Source organism: Callorhinchus milii, unplaced genomic scaffold, assembly GCF_018977255.1.
Source record: "Callorhinchus milii isolate IMCB2004 unplaced genomic scaffold, IMCB_Cmil_1.0 Scaffold5, whole genome shotgun sequence".
Lineage (NCBI taxonomy): Eukaryota > Metazoa > Chordata > Chondrichthyes > Chimaeriformes > Callorhinchidae > Callorhinchus > Callorhinchus milii.
Window position 1 is genome coordinate 34,161,827 of NW_024704746.1, and position 22,951 is coordinate 34,184,777.

Sequence of the window (22,951 nt, forward strand, 5' to 3'; positions counted from 1 at the left end):
ATAACCTGATCCCTAGCCTTTTCCAATGTTGTAGATTGATAGTTAACTCATTAGCTTATTCATACAGAGCTTCTCTTCTTCCTTTCCTTCTCAAATTTCTTTCCTTCCCCCAAAAGTATTGAGTCCCATACAAGCTAGCAGCTCTACGCACTTTGACCACGTGGCAACCATCACAGTCAAGCCTGATTGCTGCACACACTTAGGAAGCACTGGCCAGTATATTTACAGACCTTGTGCGAAGCACTTCGATTCTCAGCTATACACACATTAACTAACCCTATTGAGAATCGAAAGTCATCCCTTAAAATGTTGTTGTCCATTCACCTCCAGTAGTTTCACTGGGATCAAATCAGGAATATCAACATACTCTCTAGTCCAGGGTTCTAAGGCCAACACATCAGAGACAGAAATCAAGAACCTGTCAATACCATTTTATCTAATGATCCAAGCAATGACATCATTAGACTCAATTCCATTGACTTTCAGGCCCAAAGACAATCACTGTCTGAGGTAACCACGGAACACAGTCACTGCCAATAGAGCTGAGTATCAACATGTCTAAGTGAGAAAGACTAACAGGTTCAAAGGTCGTAATGTTTAAGCCAAAGTGGTACAACGGTCAAGTTCTGATTAAACTCTTGACCGTAGCTTCTATAAATGCTTCTCTAAGGTTGAATCGGATATTTAACATTCAGATATTTGAAAAGCTTCAGCTCACACTCTGAGCTACAGCTGCATAAGCTTCCTGTTACTATTATGCAAAAGTCTGTTAAAATATTCATCAGTGTTCTGACTGCACAACCTGATCCATTACTGCATTTAAAATGCACTCCCACAAACTGCAGACCATCTTACACACAGACAGTGCAAAGCATGGAAACGGCCAAAATTTGTTTCCATCGCCAAATCCTTATGAACAACATGAATTCAAAATCTTTGGTATTAAAATGCATGGGATTATTAACTAAATAAGCCACATTTGCTCAATGAAGATGAATAGAATGTCAATGTCAAGTTATTGAAGAGAAGGGAAACATTCAACACTTTTATTTGAAATCCTACAATTCTAATAAATAATAATCCTAGTATTTGATTTCATGTCAGGAGGACATCTCAAAGCTCACATATTTCAGGTTGAAATTGGCCAGTCCTCTTCCATTATTTTTTAAATTGAAAGGAAGTATCATAAGTTATAACGCAGCCGAGATTTAAATAAGAAAAGCAGAATAATACAATTAGTAACGGCTGGGTGACTGCATTTGGGTTTTGACATTTAAATTTATGTTCAAGTCTCATAGTTGTACTAGAGGTGTCGTTAACTGAACGAACGTGTGAAAACACATTCAAACAGTCATCATAATGTCCCAATGCATTTCATGCAAGAATAAAGGACCTCAATTTGATTAAATGATAAACTTGTGCTTAAATCATCTTATTCATTATTGCTATATTAGAATCAGATCACGTACAACAAACTCAAACTAGCTTGTAACCACACCTGCCTGGCTACAGTATCATTAATTAAGTGACGAACAAATTACCAAAGACTTTAGATTTACTTATACGGTTCATGGATTTCAGGGTGTTTTTGTGATTCACCCACAAAATATACAGTCAATTCATTTGACAGTATATTATGTGAAGCGCTTTGCGACGTCTCAAAAATAAGGTACTATATGAGACGTTACCCTAAGTGGAGGGCGCTATGTAAGTGCAAGCTGTTGTTGTATATCAAATGCAAGGATTATTATTTGAACAGTGATCAGGTGCTAGATTATTTGGCAACATGCACATTAAATTTGGACTGACCTCAGTTTTCTGATATGGATTATCTATTGGACGTACTTACATCAATTATATCGGAAAGGTCATGAACGTAATACTTGAAAACGGAATTATTGCTCGCCTCCAGTGTCAACAGGTATTCATTTCGTGCCTTGATGGACTTCAGTTTATTTTCGGAGTACTTGGCTTGTCGCTGTTCCAAATCAAATAAAGTTTAACATTTATCGAGTCATAATAAACAATTAAGACACAAGGGAAATACATACAAAAAAATCTTGGCCTATGTTGACTTCAACTTGTACAGGATGACAAAAAAAGTCATGAAGCTACCTATTATCTAAACAAAAATCCAAATATATCATCATTTCTTTAAGACTTATTAAACATTGTAATGGTATCATGACTGTTTGATCATCCTATACATCACACACTGTGCTTTCTGTTTGTGTCAACCAGTTATCTGACACTTGTAGAAACCCATCACCGTGCTTAAGAATATCTACACGTACAATGACACTTATACCCATGGAAATATTCCTGTGTTTGGAATGGAGTGCATACTCTCTCCCCGGAGAGACATATTCTGCTTACTTAATTTTGGAAAGTAATAGGAAAGACAGGAGCTAAGGCTTGCAGACCTCAGAGTATATTTGTCATTGAGAGCACTATCTGGCAAGCTTCCGTGCACCTGTTTGCATCATACTTCCAGTTAGGGCTTTGGCTTTGTAGGTTAACAGGACCTGAGTGGAAACAATCATGTTCCCAGTAACAAGTCTGCCCCTATCAGTCGTACCAATGAGCCAGGCTTGCTGATCTGGAATAATTCGGACCCACCTCGCTCAGGAACCAGACGATCCAGACTGCCACAAAATAAAATAATTTATAATGCAAAATAACGCATTTAAAACCATTGATCTATACTGGAATGGCATCCTCACTCAAAGGGCCAACAGTGTAAAACACTGAAATATCCAACATCCACATTGTTGAATTGCAAATATTTTGAATTGATTTTGCTCCCAGTTACACATAAAGGCCTGAGGTGCACTGAGCCTCATCTGTGCACATAAGCAGATGAAAGGTTTCTTACCTTCTCCTTCATTTTCTCAATCTTTTTCACTGAGCTACGCCTCTGGTGTTTTTCCTCTAATCGAATATTGAAAACTGGGTCTTTTCCGATTTGTTTCTCTTCCTGTTTCTCAGCTTCTTTCAGTTTGCTCTCTGCACTGATACTCTCCGCATGATACATGTGGTATGTCTTCATGACCTGTAGTGAGGGCAAGTACATAAGTTAGGAAGCCAAAACACAGTTGGGTAAAAATTTCACCTGGGTGTGGATTTATGCTATTAACCTAGCATTTCAAAGCAGACAGGATTTTCAAATTCAATTAAATACAGTCCAACTTTGAAGCCATTTTTTAAAATGACTACAGAAATGAACTTCAAAGTTAAAAGTGAAAAAAGAGAACCAAGCAAGGTAGGAACCACCACAGGTCTCTCTTGCAAACCAAAACAATTGTGCAATAAAGACCATTGTAATTTCTTCCCAGTGATTAAAACAGAACTTGGAATCCATTAATTAGTTTATTCAATGTATTCAGCAATTTGCAGATTGTTCAATTTTCGTTAAAAAGCTCAGGCCGTCCCCCCTCTAAATTGCAGGGTTAGGCTTGTGCAGTTAAAATGTGCAGTTAAATTACTATTCCCCAACCGATGTGCCTTTTTAGAGGAATTTAATCACACAGAATGTGAATGGATTTGCAATGAAGCAATTGAATAGATAAAAAGTTGCAATGAGCCTTTTATGTACTGTAACAAGCTCATTATCCACAGATGTGAAGTGCAAAATAAAGCATCATGCATTTTAAAAGAAATCTGCAATGCGGTATTGTCTGAAACTATTCTTTTCCAATAGTCAGGGCTTAGACAAAAGTCACATCAACATAGCCATGACTAAATATTGCTATTTATAAATATTTATACAGAGTAAGTACAAATAAATGCATCAGAGGAGACAAACCATTAACTGAAATCATTCAAATAGCTGGTTTACAGCCTGTGCCGAGGAACAGAAGAATTTGTTGGTCCAGTGACACCAATGATACCACAACATATACATACTGTAAAATTCACAGTCCGAGTTCAACAAATATTCTCATGTTATAAGTGTTTAAGAATTAAATTGAATTTCGTCATATGTCAGAAGTTTAATTGACATTGGCCTCATTTAAAAACAGCTTGATGCTGTGATGGGAGATTGTAGGGTGGATGTTCTGGAAGGATGACATCAAATGGGCTGAAGGACCTTCTCCATACAAACCTTCTTGTGATCTTGTAAAATCCATCTTGAGAGGCGGGTATATATTTCCCTCCCACCTCAGCCATCACCCTGTGAATTAAGCTACATTTCCTCCCACTCCCCTAAGAGAAAGGAAGATTTTGAATGATGGAATGTCATTAACCATCTGAACGCAACACTTGAATCACGAGTGTTGAATTCTAGTAAGTGGATGAATGATTTCCCATAACGTTTGGGGTACAAGAAACGCGAGCGTACACAGAGTTTTATATGAAAGCCGCATTGCAAAAAAAAGTTAATTAAAATATTTCACGGAAATGAGATACTGCATACTGCTCAAAGTTCTTAGCGGGCAATTATTTATAGCACCTACAGTGCGCTGGATAGATGAACAACTGATGGATTTGTATTTTAATCAGTAAATGTCACACAAGTTACACATGTGCTGGGAAATAACCTTCATTACTCATACCTAGGTTTTTGGTCTATATACTGATGTATTAATGTGCTTTTTTACAGAAACAGTTGTAAATACAGTGTGAATCTGACAGATCTTTTAAAATTAATTACTTTAAAGTGTCATTTGATTTTCATTGATCCCTTGAGGTTTTCAAGCATATTATTATTAAAAGAAAACTGTAATAAGAAACCTGTAGAGCTTTTCTCACCCACTAGTTCACTACCAAATATTAAAGTGTTATCCAATTAATTCACTTCAATTGAATTCACTGCACTTCCCTGCGCATCAAAATGCCTAATTTTCTTCCTAGGGCACCAACACATATACCCAGTCAATGTGATTTCCCATTGTGGAATTGGGTTTGAGTTGGCTTTTCAGTAGTTATCCCATATCCCTTCCAGCAGAAGAGATATCCCAGAAACTATCCCACTCGAAGGGCGCTAAATAAATGCAAATTGTTGTTGTTGTACTCGGTTTGTGCTATGCAGGGAGAAAATGGAGACAGACTTTTCCTCAGTGTAGGCAGCTACTGGAGTACAGTAACCAATAAAAGATGGTCTGACCTGTGAGAGAGAGAAAGAGTGTTTGTGTGGAGTGTGTGTGGGGTGGGGGCGGAGGGGGGAGAGAAACTTGACACCTGCTTCCAGTAAATATTCTTCTAACCAAACTATCCTGGTAACTGTGACACGGTTCCATTCCTTATTTCCGGCATCACAAATGCATTATGAATCCCAGTTGTGAGAAACCATCATTTAACATTTAACCATGCATGCAATGGGCTGTCAAGTATCACAAGTCTTGTAGTAGGAGCCCCAGTCCACTAAGTACTTCTCACGTGGAGTTCCCACATCCAGAATTCCCCTCCTCGTGCATTATATCAGAAAGGCACCTCTCACTATAAATATACTCTCACTGTGTTCCATTAAATAGCTCAGTACAGGGCTTATACATTTGAGAATAGGCAATAGATTGCACTGTATATTGTGTGTAACTTTACTATGTTTTAATAAATCTGTTGATTTTAAATGGGCTTGACTCTACCTCCCTTGGTGCACACAGACTATCTTTAGCTCAGAGCCAACTTACTTTTTTTGGAGAACCCATTTTTAGAATTTGTGAATGTATTACATTTGACATTTTGTGACAGAGCAGCACCTGGGGTTTCACCCTCGACATTAAACGTTGCTGACGGAATGAAAAACAATTATATTAAAAAAAAGCCAAGGTCAAAAACGACGGAGAATTAGTGAGAACGAAATGTATTTGAACCCTCCAGGTCCTGCACTTTCAAAATATTCCATTCAGGAACTAATTATTTCATTTTTTTAAAAAATACAATATTTACTAAGCTGCATTCCTCTCTCTCTCTTTCTCTCCTCTCCTCCATCCGAAGGGGTTTTCGTGGATTAAGAATTCTGTATCACTACATTTCCGCCATAAAATACCAAACCCGACATTGCTTGTCACCAAATGATAAATTATGGGTGTGCTTCAGTTCACTAGTAATACCTAGCTTTTGTTGCTGAAGCAGCAAAAGCTTAAGAATGTACTCAGTTTTGCTCTTGAACTATCATTAGTTAAGACATGGAAATTTCCATTAAATCCAATTTTCGTCTTGTAAAAATCAAACATCAAACTTATTCAACTACGTTGACAGGCAAATGCATCAATAGTTCATGTCAAATCTGGTTCTGAAGAAGTTTAGTGATGGAGATAGTCAATACTTTTTACTGCTTTAATGACATATTTCAATGAGACCGACTATTTAATAATAATCCTTGCATTTGATATAGCGCTTTTCACGTCTTCTAGACGTCCCAAAGTGCTTCACAGAATATGAATATTTAGATCCTTCTATTCAGGCGTATATGGTATGTAAACTCAATTCAACTAGTCTCAATTTATTTCCAGTACATTTAAATCTATCTTTCATGATTTCCAAATGGTGCAACCATCCAAAAATAAATTCCGTCACGCCAAGTTACAAAGAACCTACCAGTAACCCCTTGTGGTTCCACTGTGCTGAATTGAGCAAACTACCATCTCTTGTGCTAAGGGCCTTTTTGCAGCGCCCTGGTCGAGATCCACTAACTTAGACTTGCTGATTATCAAACTTACCATCTTCTGCTCTGTACGGTTCAGTCTATGTGGTTTAGTCACTGGATGGTACCTTTACCCATTAGGCCATCTGGGGAATAGGTCCTAGCTTTGATCAGAGCTAGTGTGGGATTGCTTCAAATTCTCAGATATAGGAAGCGAAAAGTAATTCATCAGAGTTGACACTCCTGATCACTGTGCGACATTTGTGTATGCTTGCAGATCCCTCACAATCCAATGCCAAATGTTAGTAGTCCAGCCTCACATGTGAAGAAAGCTGCGCCTCATGGAACCATATGGCAGCACACGTTCAGGTGAAGAAGGGCATGGAAAACACTGAGGTTTAACATGTGGTTAAAACTCAGAAACATGTAATGTATTTATTTGGATCTACCCCCAATACTGCCCTCACTGCATATAGTCATCAACAATTAAATAGAAGTTTTTTTAAAACTAATAAAAAGGAATAAGCTTCCTATCCCACTAACCAGGGTTCCAAGGTTGTGACTTTGAAGTTGTGATTCCTGGTCAGATTCACAGGCATTGACATCAAAGAACTTTAACAGTGATAAAGAATGAATTGCAGCTAATGATTATTACCAATGGGCAACCAATGTTCTTGTTGGAGAGTGAAGGTTTGGAGAACCCACATCTTCAGTGAGAACTCAAACCTCAGAAATCCTAACTTTACAAAACCGCAGCAGGTGAGATAATATTCCAGCAGGGTGAATATCACGTAAACTAGATTAGACAACAATCTTTAACCAGGTCTCTAAGGGCATATTCATTATGTTCACAATGATAATAAAATAAATGTTAATTAAATTCAATTTCCTCCAGCAAGTTTAAAAATACCTTCCTCAAACTCTCACAGCATGTCTGTGAGGGCGAATTTCTTTAGCAATTAAAACATCTGAACAATATACCATAATCAAGTGTAATTTATACGTACAAATGGATTAAATAGTTTTTCCCCCTAATACTGAAATACTGCAACTGGTAAAAACAAATCTTGGCTGGAAGACAAGTGGATTAATGGCAATAGGAAAGATTGGGATCTCACTGAGTGTCATTCCAACTCAATTTTACTTTTGAATTTTAATTCAGCTAAAACTGTGACAAGTCCAATAAATCAAACTAGTTAATGGAACACAATCAGTGCTAGCTAGTTTGTTACTAACAAAGGACATGTTCTTTATGCCGAAACTACTGTCTGTTCCTATCTTTTTAAATCACAGTTTAAGGAGGTAGAGTTTGTTTATTTATAAATTTGAATGTAAAGGTGAACACCCAGATGAATAAGGGTAAAATTAGCACGGGATCGGTTTCAGAATTGATCACTTCGTACACATGTGGGTTGTAGTTTAGCCTGAACGATTGGGTGACTTGCACAATGAAAGTGGCCTTTGATTTATTTACTGACTTGTGTCAGGGTGAATTGCATGGTCAATGGAAGAATTCCACAACAATGCCATGAGATCAAAATCGTAACTTGACTTCATCAGGCATCACTCTCTCAAGAAAAGCCTGCAGTCACACACGCACACACATACACACACTGGATGCCATAAATATTGATATCTGTAAGAATAGCCTAATCATAAATAACCAATGCGCACTTTATTATTGTTAATGATTTTTGTTCATACAGACATGTTGTGCACCCTTCTCGAACTAAGAACAACTGAGAGAGTCTAGCTTTTAAACTACTCACTGTGCAGCAATATTAATGATCATCAGTGGGGAGTAGAGCTCAACATGCAAATTCAGATGCCACTTCCTTATTCCCCCCTAAAACAGAACATAATACTGTCCTGGTCATTTAACAGAAGAACTGCGGAATTGCCAAAAAGAGATTTAAATGTTTGAATGCTGTATTTGCCTTTCAAAACATCTATTACAAGAATGTGCTTACCGTATATAATTCGTTAAGAACTTTCATTAAATCCTCATGCAGCTGGAATCCAATCTCCTTGCTCTGGAAAAGAAAACATCTTTCATTTAAATTGGTGAACATTGGGATCTCTTTAATGGGGAGTGGGGTTGCGAGGCATCAATTGGAGTGAAATACCTCTCAAGACGAGTAAGCGCACTGTGCTAATGGCAACTAAATACTAATTAAATACGAAGAGGAAACTGGTAATTCTGTGTTACAGGGAATTTATTGAATTGACACTGAAAATTATTGCACTCCTTAAGATTTATTACTGTAGAATCACCATGGCTAAAATAGCCTCGAACTTGCAAAACCACCAAATGGCAGATTATTTTCATTGCAATAACATTTCAATGACTTTCATTTAATAATAGTAATAATAATAATCTTTAATTTGATATTGCACTTTTACGTTGGGAGGTTGTCTCATCGTGCTTCCTAGGGTTTTACTGTAAAGTGTAGTGACTGTATATTTTTGAAAGCAAAAAGCACGTAATATAGTTTGCTTCATACACCTTTCATTTGTAACTACATGATTCTTATCAAAAATGGAAATCATTTTAACCACAAACTGCAGATCATACGTCAGATACATATACAGTTGTATTTTTTTAGTATGGTGTACACCATTCGCTGCTCTATATTTAGACAATATTAAAACACATGAATGTCTACACCAGTGCAACACACACACCAGATGTGAGAGGAAATAATTACACTAGACGTGAATTCAGCCTTTACACCGATGTGATAAGTCTGGAATATTTTTGTTTACAGGAATCATTGAAGTTACAAAGCATTTCCAAAACAACAATGATAACATTGTTAGAAAATGGAACCAGACTTCTGAGAAGCTGCATTGAATGCACACGCACACAAAAATCTGGGATAAATAATAAACCCCACTGCAACAAAGAGGCAAATCTGCCAGTAATTTTTCCATCATTGTTACTTGGGATAACAAGAACATGGAAATAGCATTTGGGGTGTGATCACATATCTTCAATCCAGCCTGAACATGAAGGAACACTCCAAGGTCAGATTGCATCACTATCTCCAGTTTGCTAGGTATGAAATTAAGTTTCAACTTTCTTTGTTTGGTTTTCACTTCACTCATTGCCATTCCCATATCTCAGTACGATTGCAACACTGATACTCATGCAAAATTCAGAGGGTAGAGAGCCATCGAACCAGGGACCATCAAGTGGCAGCAAAGCATTACATTAACCTCGTGCTCTTTCAGCATCACTTTCACATATTTTTTAGAAAACTTTATAAATAAGATTTAATGCACTGAGGTACTACCTGAATAACAAATACATCAATGTAATAATAACAATAATAATCCTTGCGTTTGATACACTGCCATTGATTTCAGGAGGCTATCTCTAAGCCCCTTTCAATGCAAAACATGCTATATAAAAGTAATTTGTTATTATAATATAATAATCCTTGTATTTGATATAGCTCTTTTCACATCTTCTAGATGTCTCAAAGCTTCACAGAATATACTGTAAAGTGAATTGACTGTATATTTGTGGGCAAAATGCAGCAGCCAATTCCGCACAGAAGTGTCCCACAAACAGTCGTGGATTGAAGTGACCAATTTATTATTGTTTTTTTTTCTTGACGGATTATTATCAGGCGTATGGAGTAAGGAAACTTGCCCAAGGTTTTGCCCTGCTGGGAATTGACCCCAGGTCTCCCACTTGCCAGGCGAGTGCTCTAACCAATGAGCTACAGGACTTCTACAATTATAGGATTTGCTGTGATGTTTAGTGACTGTGTATTTTGTAGGTGAACCCTAATAAACTTAAATTTTCAGTCAACAACTGACTAGGATTGAAATCGAACCAGGTCAAAGTTCTACATTTTTGGCTGCTACTTCTCTTAATGTTTTATTTCTGGATTCAATTCCAGGCAGGGCGAAATCTTGGCCAGGTTTCCTTACTCCACACGCCTCCAAAAAACAAAACAATAATAAATTGGTCATTTTCAATCCACGACTGTTTGTGGGACACTGTTGTGCACAATTGGCTGCCGCGTTTCGCCCACAAATATTAGTCAATTCACTTTACTGCATATTCTGTGAAGCGCTTTGAGACGACTAGAAAACGTGAAAAGCGCTATATCAAATGCAAGGATTATTATTATTATTATTCCAACCAATCTCAACTCAGATGCTGTGGGGAAACCATCTACTAACTCATCTACCAAGCAATCATCTAAATCTTTTCAGATTATTTTGGGATGGCAGGGCAGAATTAAGTACAGTTTAAACCAGTCTCCAGCAGTAAATATTTCAAAGATTTAGAAGAAAGTCCCATTTAGTTACATCTGACCCTCTAGATCGATGAATGTTTATAAGAATGTTTAGCATATTTGATGGAAAATAATGGGTGTATTATTTTAATCTGATATATATGTAAGCAAGGAATCTGTTAGACAACAGTCACAAATAAAAAGAGGCCAAAACTGGAAACACTACACATGAACAAGAACAGCGTTAACTTTGGCATAAGGCCAGATTTATTGTTTACTGAATCCAAGCAGCAATGAAGCATTTTAAGATATTTAGTGATGTTCAGGAATGTAGTGGGAATTGCTACTCCGTGGTCTTGTCACTCCTAAATTGAATAGGGTACGGGAGCTAGGTGGCGTGGGTACGAAGGAAGATTCCCTTCACCCACTCCAACCACCCAATAGTGGTATAAAATACAACACAACAATACACAGCAAGTCAAGTAAGTCAATCTGAACTGAAAGAGAAAAGAGGATAATATTTCAGATAGCATCACCTCAAGCCCACCCCCCCACTCCCCGTCAAACTATAATTTTTTATATCCCGGCCACTCTTATGAGCAAGATTACCAGTGTTTGTCAAATTGCGGGCACTTTCATCCTGCAAGGCAAAGTTGAGTTTAACTCTGCAATTCACTAAGGAATACAGAGGATACAAAAATACTTGTTACCCAGAATGAACAATCCTTAACTCTATGAGCTGAAACATTTGCCCCAACAATTTGAATGGGATACGTTAAGCAGTTAATAGAAATCAGTAAAGATTTGGCTCTACGTTTAGATTTAACATTGCAAATTGGATGAGGTCACCTCCAGCTCTTGAATGCTTTGCAAATTCAGCAAGTCTATTTGCAAATGTGCTGACTTTGTCGAAACAGTTTTAACACCTGTGTTCTGACTTTCAGCAAGTAGCTACTTTCCTATGTTACTGCTTTTCAGAAACAGGAGGTTCTCCTCCTTAAATAGAACACAAAAACCTACTCCAATGTCTGAATGTCCTGGTTCTGCCAGCAACATTATTGATGAGCTGTTCAATCTCGGTTTTACTGTTACCATCTCCCTGCTTTGCCTCCCATTAAACTAGCATTCAAATAGTGCCCTGTTTCTCATGTTTCTGTTACTTTTATAAAGATACAGCTTAAGTTGGCTGAAGATCTGCAGTGGGGAAAATGCTCGGGACCATTATATAGGATGCTATCAATGCTCATATATGCACTCAAGACACTGTAATGAGCAGTCATTATAACTAGTCATTATAATTAGAATCAATAAGTCATGCCTCACCAATCTATCAGATTGCTTTGAAGAAGAACTAAAGTGGTGCATGAGGGCTTTCTAGTGGATAAGATTAACTTGGATTTCCAGGAGGCATTTGAGATTTTAAAGGCAGGTTGAAGTTAATGGCAAATTAGCCAGTTGGATCGAAAACTGGTTTTCTCATAGGAATCAGATGGTACTGAATACGTAACTGAGTGATAAGTTGTGGAGATAATGTTAGCCTGAATTCCATACATGCTCCATGGACTGCACCAATTTCCACTTTGCTGAGACTGGTAATAGAAATTTGCTCTTTGAAGAAGATCAGGATCCGATAGGTGTGTGCTAAATTGTAGGCATTTTATTTACACTGAGATTCAAAGTGATGTACCCCTCCACATTACTATTCTGTTGGAGAGAAGCGGCACTGTTCATGACAGCGTAAACACAGAATAAATAAGTTATATGCTTGGTAACAGAAAGCAGATGATAAATGGAGAGCAGTGACCAGGATTAGTCCCAGCTCTCCTGCTATTCACATTATTTTTTGTTATAAAGGGCACTTCCAATAATGGATTCATCAGAAAATGTTATGATGAGTTAATGTACGTGGAACAAATACCAACAAAGGTGGTGGAAGAAGAATTATAATAATATTCCTTGTATTTGATGTAGCACCTTATTACGTCTTCAAGACATCTTAAAGCTCTTCACAGAATGTACTGTAAAGTGAATTGGCTGCATATTTTGTGGGCAAAACACGGCAGCCAATTGCGCACAGCAGTGCCCCACAAACAGTCATGGATTGAGTGACCAAATTATTATTATTTTTTTTAAAGGAATTATTATCCCCGGAAAAACGACTAACAACTGGGTTTCTACTTACTGCTTAGGCAAACAGAGGCATGTGGAGTAAGGAAACTTGTCCAACATTTCGCCCTGCCAGGAATCGAGCCCAGGGCTCTTGCTTGTGAGGCGAGTGCTCTAACCATTGAGCTACAGGACTCCACATGTTAAGAAGGTAATATAAAAAGTTATAAATTATAAAGGAACCAGAGAAGTTCCTAGAAATGATTCAGGAATCTTTTGAGAACTCTGATGGCCAGGCTAAATAGTCAGTGGTCTACCATTGCCTGAACTGTAACTGTACAAGGAAGATTGATAGTAATGAAAAGAAATGTGAATGAATTAACCATAAATGTGGATGAATATTAACTGAGCATAAACTCTGAGTACACAGTCAATGAGAAGAGCTAATCAACTGAGGCTCTTCTTACAAGGTCTTCATGAGGGGTGGGATAGAAAGGACTCCAAGATGGAGTTCCAGGGAATGGAGCAAAAAGGCTGGAGGCATTTCAGTCACAAAAGGTAAGCTAACTTTTCAAATTACAAATGCATGGGGAACAAAAAACTTAAATGATCTTTCAGGTTTGTCTCTTCTTCCCATACAATTCAACACGTCATTCATCCAGTAATGCTCCAAATAGCTACTGGGAGGTGCAAGAGATCAGTCAGAGCTAGATTTTCCTTCAAATTTCCTTATCTTCGATGTGGGAAAGCAGACTACTTCAATGTGGTTTGGTCAGATCTTATAATTGTACAACACTCCTCAATGTCAGATTTAGGTTTAATCGAGAGACCTTCAGAAGGAATATCCTAGGAGTTCAGTCTTTGAAATATATAATGATGTGGTTTTTAAACTGCTTGTCACCTGTTGTCCAAAGAAGCAAAGAGATCCTGATCTAATCCTCTGTGGAATGTGCGCTCAAATAACTCTAGATATCAAAATAACGCACATGCTACCAAACTAGATGCTCACGTAGGATGTACAATTCCTACACTGGCTTAAAATCGATCATATTCAATGTAAAATAGAATATCTGTTAAAGTTTTAGTCAAAATCATTCAGTAATCATTGCACCACTGAACTCTCTACACATTACTGTAGTTAGCACAATTCCAATACAATACCTTAAATATCCAGCCTTTTAGAGTACAGCTCAATTCATTTTGGGATCATATTTAGTAACCTTATCCTCTGTGACTAAAAGGAATGCTCAAATACAGTGCTGCTTAAGAATGACTACAGGGACGCACAGAAAGTGAGTCTTAAATTATTAATTTTTCGTTAACAGTCAACCTAAAATAACCATAGTGGTGTTTTTAAAGTATGCTTTCTCTACCCCTTTCAAATTTTCAAGTAGATAGTTTGGTATTAGAACTGGCTGAACATTCAAATGCAGTTTACTGCAAAACCTTGGTAAGGGTTTAAAGGGCTCTGAGACGCTACCCTGCAGGAAGGGTGCTATATAAATGCAAGTTGTTTTTGTCAGTAAGCTGTTGGTAAAACTGTAAGTGGAATCGTTAAAAAAAACTCCAATGCTTCAAAATAGTTTCTTCTCCCTCTGTCAGCTGTGACCTCTCGTCACATTATTTGGAGTTAGCACAATTCCAATCCAATACTCCTGCTGAATGGGGCAGTTCAGCTCATGAAAGTTGTCAGGAGAACTGGAACGCGGGATGAGTCATATACTTTTCAGTGCCTTTACTTTGTTCAGTCCCACACACACACACACACACACACAAACACACAGCAGGACTCTGAGCTCCTTGTCTAGACAGACATTCCAGTACAATACTGGGGACATACTGCATTATCACTAGTGACATTTGTTTGGATGATGCATTCCATCTGTTCGGATGAAAGTTAAAGGTGCCGTGACTTTATTCAGAAAGAGAAGGGAATTTCTTCAGTTATGCTATGTAAACTAGCTGTAGCCTAACCTTAACCAAAAAACAAGCTGTCGTGGTACAAATTGTTCTCAATGATAGCATTTTTTAAGGGTAACGCACAGGAATTCACAGGATGCAATATTCAGCATTTCTTTCCACCTCCCACAAAGGGCGCTTTACTTTTCAGTGTCCAGTTGGCACTATTGTACTCCTGCCTTGGTGCCAGAAGTTTTCTGGTTCAACCCCACCATGAGACCTGAGCAACTCAACTAGTCTGACATTCCAGCACAGGACTGAGGTGTTCCATTGTACCATTCCCATTGGTTCTGTAGATTCCCATTACTATTCATTCTGTAGTCATCAAAATAGCTGCAAGATTTTTTTTCCAAGTATCAAAAAGAAAAGAAGCCATGGGATTGTACGTTCATTCCGCGACATGTCGCTGTTTCACAGAACGCGAATTGCTGAAAACGGCAAATTATTTCTTTTGTGCTTTTAAAGGGCTATTTTGCTGTTATGTATTTTTTTTAAAAATCACAGCTGCAGTTTGTGTAAAAAAGCTTCCAAGTTTCCACTGAGCTCCCAACAAAACTGCAGTTTGAGCTGTGAAAGGCAAGCCTGACTGATGGTCACATTCCAAAGTCACGCTGCACTCACAGCTGGCCAAAAGCAAGCTTTTCTTGCCAAATTGAACCAAATTGTTTCTTCGCAGTCTGCACAATCTCCATTACACTGCAGAAGAATGATTAAAATATTCCAAAACAGAGCAATCAGACTGTCAGGCATCAATCTCACAAATGTTTGACAAAAATCGGAACAGAAAGTTGCCAGGAATAGGAAGAAATCTTGCTGACTGATATATATATATTTTCATAATTTAAAATACATAACCTGATTTAATGTCTCCTTCTAGTGAACAAAGAGAAACCAGGCAGTCAGATTGTTTAGAGTAGGGGTTAAAACAATGTCTTAATTTAGAAATGTCCTATCAAACAGAACAAAAGTTATTTCACAAGAGATGAAAAGAGAGATACAGATGATGAAGAAGGCCCTGCAGCTTAATTGATCTCATATTTCCAGATACCGTTCATATCGTTTCCCCATTACAGGGTCAAGTAATAATAATAATAATAATCCTTGCATTTGATATAGCACTTTTCACTTCGGGAGGACGTCCCAAAGCGCTTCACAGAACACACTGTAAAGTGAATTGACTGTATATTTGTGGACGAACGTGGCAGCCAATTGCGCACAGCAATGTCCCACAAACAATCGTAGATTGAAAATGACCAATTTATTATTGTTTTTGGTTTTGGAGGGATTATTATTAGGCGTGTGGAGTAAGGAAACTTGCCCAAGGTTTCGCCCTGCCTGGAATTGAACTCAGGTCTCTCACTTGCAAAGCGAGTGCTCTAACCACTGAGCTACAGGACTCCACAAAGTAGTTTCTTAAATGTCCAGTGGCCCATCCTCAAGTATCCTTCCTGCTAACCCTTTACTTTGGTGGACAGAAATAATAGTGCTCTCTTAACCTCTGGGCAAACATTGCAGGTTAAAGTCAAGAGTACAAAGATAATAGGCAGTAATCCCAAACTTTGCAGATGTGAAAGATGACGATTCTGCTCACTGGGACAAAAAAATGTCAGTGAGGCTTTTTACAAAAGCTATTATGTAATCAATGGTGACTCACACAGAAAGCATCTCATGCATCCATTCCTCCCATGTACATTGCCAACCACTCAACCTGGCCATCGAGCATGCTTTAACCATGAGACTGATACATAATACATTCAGATAAGGATGGATTCAAATTTATTTTTGATCACAAGGAGCCTAGCGGGAAATGATTTCCGTGTACATCTTTGCATCTATCTGAGTTCACTGCCGTACAAAAAGCACACTATTCTTCCCTTTTTTCCAAAAAAGGCATTAAAATTCCTGGTTTATAATGAATCGAATGATTAATGAACTGAAGGCCATTTACTGCAATGCTATTCTGAAACCATAAGAACGGAATTTAACCATAGGAACTCCCTTAACATTTTTCCTGTTAATCCTGTAAATTCCTGTAAATTTTAATCCAAGTAATATTTAAAGAACAGTTTAGGCACATTGATTGCGCAGTTCTCTCCAATATAAATCCAGAGCTCAATGTCTCTCTCCCACCTAACAATCTGAAGGATCATTCCACTTCCTACTCCAAAAAGATTATTATTTTAAAATTCACATTGAGTCATATTTGTACATTACCTAAGAGTGTAGATCTGTCTGAATTTCCTATTTAGCTTACTTTACCTTGATACTTTCTAATGGGTCTCGGAGGCTGAAAGCTTAATATTAAAGATGTTACTCAGTATAAATATTTTAAACTGATTTTCAGAACAGATTGGTCAAGCAAGTCAAATATAAAACAATTAACAGAAACAAGTCCCATTTTTAGAGGCATAAAGTCAATTTTCTCTCTCTCTCCACCCGCCCCCACCACAATCCATCGAAACCTGCTATATAAAAAAAATCAATGACACTTAAGAAAATAAGCAGCTCCAGTGAAACTTCAATTAAAATTAATTCTCAGATGTAAACATGAAATGGAAAGCTTGCTGAGGTGAATTCAAAGCGATGGATTTTTAGTTCTGCCCTGTGTATAACGAAACCTGGCTATATTAAGCGAATTTGTTAACCGAAGGCTATTAGTCGAACAAACTGAAAACGTCATCAAAAACATTAAATGAGTTTGTATTGTATTACCCATGATCTGTTAGCGATGCCATAGTGTGTTGAATAGTGGAGGTGTGAGGATGCATGACTATTCTAGAATCTTGCTTCATATAGTTTGAGAGTCAGGAAGCATTGAAGCTGGAAATTCGCTCAGGCGTCTAATTGGCTGTGATCTATGTACGTTGTGTATAGCCAGTGTAAGGAATGAGCCTGATGTTCTGACTGGTATGAATGTAATCCATGTTTATGCAACTGGCTCTTAAACCTAAACCGCTCTCTTTTTTCTTAAGTAGGTCTGCAATGAGACTGACTGACTGGCCACAAATCTCGTTCCCACTTCCCCCAATGCCGTAGCTCAAAATTTCCTGTCCAAGGCAGCGATGCTGTAGACCCATTTTCAGGTTGTTGCCAATTCTGTCCTATTCCGACCGCTAATCATTGTTCAAGCAGTGCACGGACCGAATTCCCTGTGATTTTCTTCCACCATCTGCTCACTATTTTCTCAGGTTAATGTGAGCCATTTGGGAAGGAACCCAAGTAATGACATTTTATAGGGCATACAATAACGTTAATCATTTGTGCACACTAAGAAATCTCAATCTTATTTTCTCAACTCCAACCCGTGCTTCAATTAGCAATTTACCTAAAAAACTCAATCAAATTTAATATCATATTTAAAAACAAGTAATGACTTAAATGGGCTTGATTGTAACATTGTAAAACTAACATCTGTTTAGTAAAACTGTACAACTAACACTGGGGCCATTCCAAAAAAATAATTGAATGCTTGGCATGCATTTAATTTTTCCTCGTGAGGGGAATTTAAACAGAACAAACACGTCAATATTTTTCACAAGAAGTCTATGCAAAGTAAAGTTGGACAGAAGTCAAATAGTGTCCAACTTACCTATCGTTGTGATGGGGGAGAAGAGAACGTACACACACCAATATTTAATGGATATTTACTGCTGACAGGTCTGATCAATCCAAATCTATGTAAACTAGAATGATAAAAACTGATATACTCATTGTGAGTTTCATTTGTCTATTACAAGCTGTCCAAATGTATCCAGATCAATCTGAATTTACCAAGGAATTTGATGCAGTAGCTTTTCGAATCAAAATATCTCAGCAATGAGACAACCAGCACTGTCGCATGATAATTAATTAATTTTCTGGGGAATACGAGGGCAGACTATGTGGCCAGAACACTGGGAGTACGACACATATAAGAATGCTGGCATTACCAGGAAGGGCAGGGCACTAATACTTCTATACGCACCCGAATAATACCATTGTCCCGATCTGAACAGGAGTCATCCTAGAAGAATAATTACCGTCTTGTTACCAGAATCCTCTTGTGAGGAGAGAATCAAGGACACCTGTGGAGGTTTAAAATGGCCCAGCTTCACCGTGAGGTAGAGTGGTTTACAAGCAGAGTGCCCCAGGCTAAATTACAATGACCCTTTGTTAAACATGTCTCTTATCCTGCTGTTATACGATCCAAGAACACTGGAAGGCAACAAAAATTCTACCCTTCAACAGATGTCAAGACCTCCAGGATTCGATTTAAGGCAGAACTTATGGCACACTCCAGATGCTTTCTCTCTGGCCACTGTAGACTGGAAGCAGCTGTGATGTTGTATAGACTCAGGTCTGTTCTACGATACAGTTGTGATATCAGGTACAGATATGCTGGCACGTAACAAAGGGATGCCCTATTTCTCTCTCAAGTGGTATAAGGAAAAAGTATATAAGGCAAGTAAAGTAGACATGAGATGGTTAAAAATCAGTAACCTTGTGAATGAATCATACTCAGAAAGCTGCAGTATTCTCCTGATCTGCAATTAAAACCCAGGACATTCAAGTTGATGGCAAAATATTTGTAAAAATCGTATTTACAGGTGGAAGCTCTGTATACCTTTTTGAAAAGTCGTGTTGAATCCTCACTGATCTGCATGAAACGCATGATAACATTGTTCAGGTAGATGTCGCTCAAAGTTGCATGGTCTTTACTCTCTCTTCTGACCTGGTTTAGTAGCAGGTACCAGCAGTTAACTGGCGATAGAAGATTCTGGTCTTTCCTGGAATAAAATAAAAACACTTCTCAGAAAAAGTTGCACCAAGCACACTGTAGAAGTTATTTAAAACTGCACCATCATGTATAAATCATTCATATTTATTAATTATTTATAGCCTCCACAGCAGCCCTGAAATCAGCAGCCTAGTGAGCAACAAAAATTCAACCTGTGCTCGTGCCACTTGCTGGAGTGCAGCTGTGCCATTCTTAATGATGATCTCCAGGATATCACCACATTTTATTAGGATGGAAGCAGTTGCCATAACAGAATAAGGGTTATGTTGCCCCAAGGGTCACCTTGCCTAAAACACCTTGACAGTACCTCATTATCCATGGAAGAAAACCTCTCTAATTAAGTTTTATATATACATATATATAGCAACAGTCAACTGATGTTTGCATATTCCACGAGACCCTTCAATATTCTGTTCATTCTTACATCTTAATGTGTTATTGCTGTTCTCTATTTCCAATATTTATTTTAAATTTTGACAACAACAATAGATTATTTGTATAATGCTTTTCACATTGGGAAGACGTCCCAAGGCGCTGGACAGTCAGGGGTTTGGACCCGAGCTGGGGGTTGGGATCTGAAGGGGTGGAGGGCAGAGAGGGTAGGGGTAGGAAGATGACCGAAGGCATGGTTGAAGAAGAGGATCTTGAGATAGGCCTTGAAGGTGGCAAGGGAAGAAGCGAAGTGAAGGGACTGTGCGATCAAGTTCCAAAGAATAGGGGCAGAGAGGCTAAAGGCCCGCCCGCTCATGGTTCTGTGCACGTTATTTGAAGCAGCTTTGTTTACTATGTCACTATACTTTACAATACAATCCTGTGAAGCACTGAGAGATGTTTCAATGAGACGTGGAGGTGTGTTATACATCATGCAAAGATGATTTACTTCAACCCGTTGAGAGTTCAATCTGATAACAGGAATCTCATTTGGATTTTGATAAAAACACAAACCTTAATTTCTTCTGAATTTATTAAAATATTCTCTCTGTGCTTCTCTACTGTTTATACGGAAAGTCGTAGTTTAGTGCCCCCTTCGTCTCCAATCAAGATCCCAAATTTCTCTTACGTTTATTATTTATAAAATATAACTAACTTCGGCAAACAAAAAGCTTCGATTCGGGATCTACCTCCCACACATTCTGTGAATAAATACATGTCTTTGTATTTATTGTATCCTCTCCCATGGAACACACTGACTGGCCTTTAGGGAACTACAATTCTGAACAACCTTACCCTTTTCAAATCACGTCAATCACTTTAGATGTGGGTTCTGAGCAGTGAATTCTTTGTCGATCACAACAACCAACTTATCTCGTTGAAGAATTCTACCAGCCATTCACAACAGCCAATTTACAATGATTTAAGCATAATAGGCTATGTGGGTGGTTGCCTAAAACTGAGGACCATTAAGGTCAATGTTATTCAGAACATTTTTCATAGGGTGGGGGAAGGGTATTATTTTGTCCATAAAAAATGAAAAATTCTGATCAATTGAAAAAATAGGATATTTATTGATGTCAGTAAAAAATTAACGATCCTTTACCCATGACATGTCAGTTCAGCCATCATTCACCGTTCTGGTGGTAATTGAAAACAGGTGGATCTTCAATAATATGAATCACATATTGCCTAAGAGACTGATCACATTGACATACAGCCACACACCTTCAGTGCCATTCATTTCCTAACCTATTATAGTATAGGGTTAATATCATTTATTGAATTGAAGCAAATCTGTTGAAGGCTTTGTGATACGACTGTTTTGCATCAGGCATTGAGACCTTAATGAAGAAATCACAATTTCTGTACTTGTTTAATTTGGTCAGATCCAACGATCTAATAAGGACATATATTCAAAATATCCCTCAACATACATCCTCTGTTGGTGAATTCCAAGTATTGGCACAGGCATTTCTATGTATGTAAGATTGCTGTATACAGTAAGAATGAAATGTCTTCTACAACTGTGATTACACAACAGCAATTTACCACACAAGCTCCTCGAATAGTTGTTTTCAATTCTAGAATCATGAAGAGAATTAAGGTCGAATTCAGCCTATATTCTACCCTTTATTCTGTGTGATAGCATATGATGGATGAAAAGGCCAAGTTATTATAACTCAGAAAAGGATTAGCTGACCAGTAAAGCACAGCTCTTAATGAAACCTTCTGCACCTGGTTCCTGCAAATTCTATTTAAGATGGGATATATTGTGGAATGATGAATTCTTTTTTCTGTCCATTTAATCTCTAGCAGGTGTTTTACGTCATAAATCCTTCACGTGTCAGAAAACAAAATTATATCTTTTGTTCCTTTCTTTAACTGAGTGAGGGTTAAAGTAAAGGCGGTAACTTGGAGTGGCAGATCAACACCACATGGGAATTGCACAGTTATCTGCTTCGCTCCAAATGCATCATTCCTATTAAAGAGAATCTGTAATCCATATTGTCGGGCCAATTCCTTGTTAGCCTTTATCTAACAAGTATTCCCATGATTTGATTCTGACCAGAGTCAAAAATTGGGAACCAAAAAGAGAATTATGCTTGTTTTATTCCTTTTGGCGGATTTTATGTTATCAGCAAAAATAAGTGCTGAGCCACTGCTGTGGAAAGCATGAACTTAGCTGTTCAACGTCACTTTCTTTTGTTTACTGATTCATTTACTTTAATTAAAACAAAGCTGCTGCACAGCATTGATCCATGGCTCAACCTCTTCTCAGTGGAAAAAAAAGTCATTAGTCATTTGTGGAAAATACTAATCTTGTGGAAAAGACAAAAAAGATTGACAGGCGACAAACAGATTGATTCATGTCTTTAAAATCTTGAAAGGTATGGATATTGATTAAGGCCAGGTAGCCAGCCTTATTTAACTTAAATTGTAATTGCAAAATTAGAGGGCATGAGATGGAACTGAAGATGTATCAAGTGAGGCTCGAGATTAACTGAAACATTTTTTACCCCCCACAGAATGGCAAGTGTCATATCAATCAGCTACTTTGATAAAACAGCTGGTTAAGAGCAGGACTGGAGCTTACTTAAACAGAGACTTTGATGATAAAAAGACATCTGAAAGAAAATTATTCCCATCCTGATGGAATCATGTAACGCTTACCCAACTGGTGTTAAATATTTCCACCTGCGTCTGAGAAATGTACAGTTTCTCCGATGCCCCTTCTGTGCTGAACTAAAAGTTGTCCGCACAGCAGTTCACCTCGGAATGAATGGCGTGAAAGGAAATCTTTTTAATTCAGACACTAAGCAGCAAAATGGTATTGTC

At 37.9% G+C, this 22,951-nt stretch overlaps 1 protein-coding gene across 1 annotated transcript in view; it reads right to left on the minus strand.

Annotated features, from left to right (window-relative positions):
- Positions 1–22,951, minus strand: part of srgap1a (SLIT-ROBO Rho GTPase activating protein 1a) — a 105,577-nt gene that overhangs the window by 37,406 nt on the left and 45,220 nt on the right. Inside the window, 4 exon segments of the mRNA XM_042335139.1 lie at positions 1,850–1,978; positions 2,876–3,052; positions 8,557–8,619; positions 19,508–19,670. Coding sequence (XP_042191073.1) covers positions 1,850–1,978; positions 2,876–3,052; positions 8,557–8,619; positions 19,508–19,670 — 532 coding nt within the window.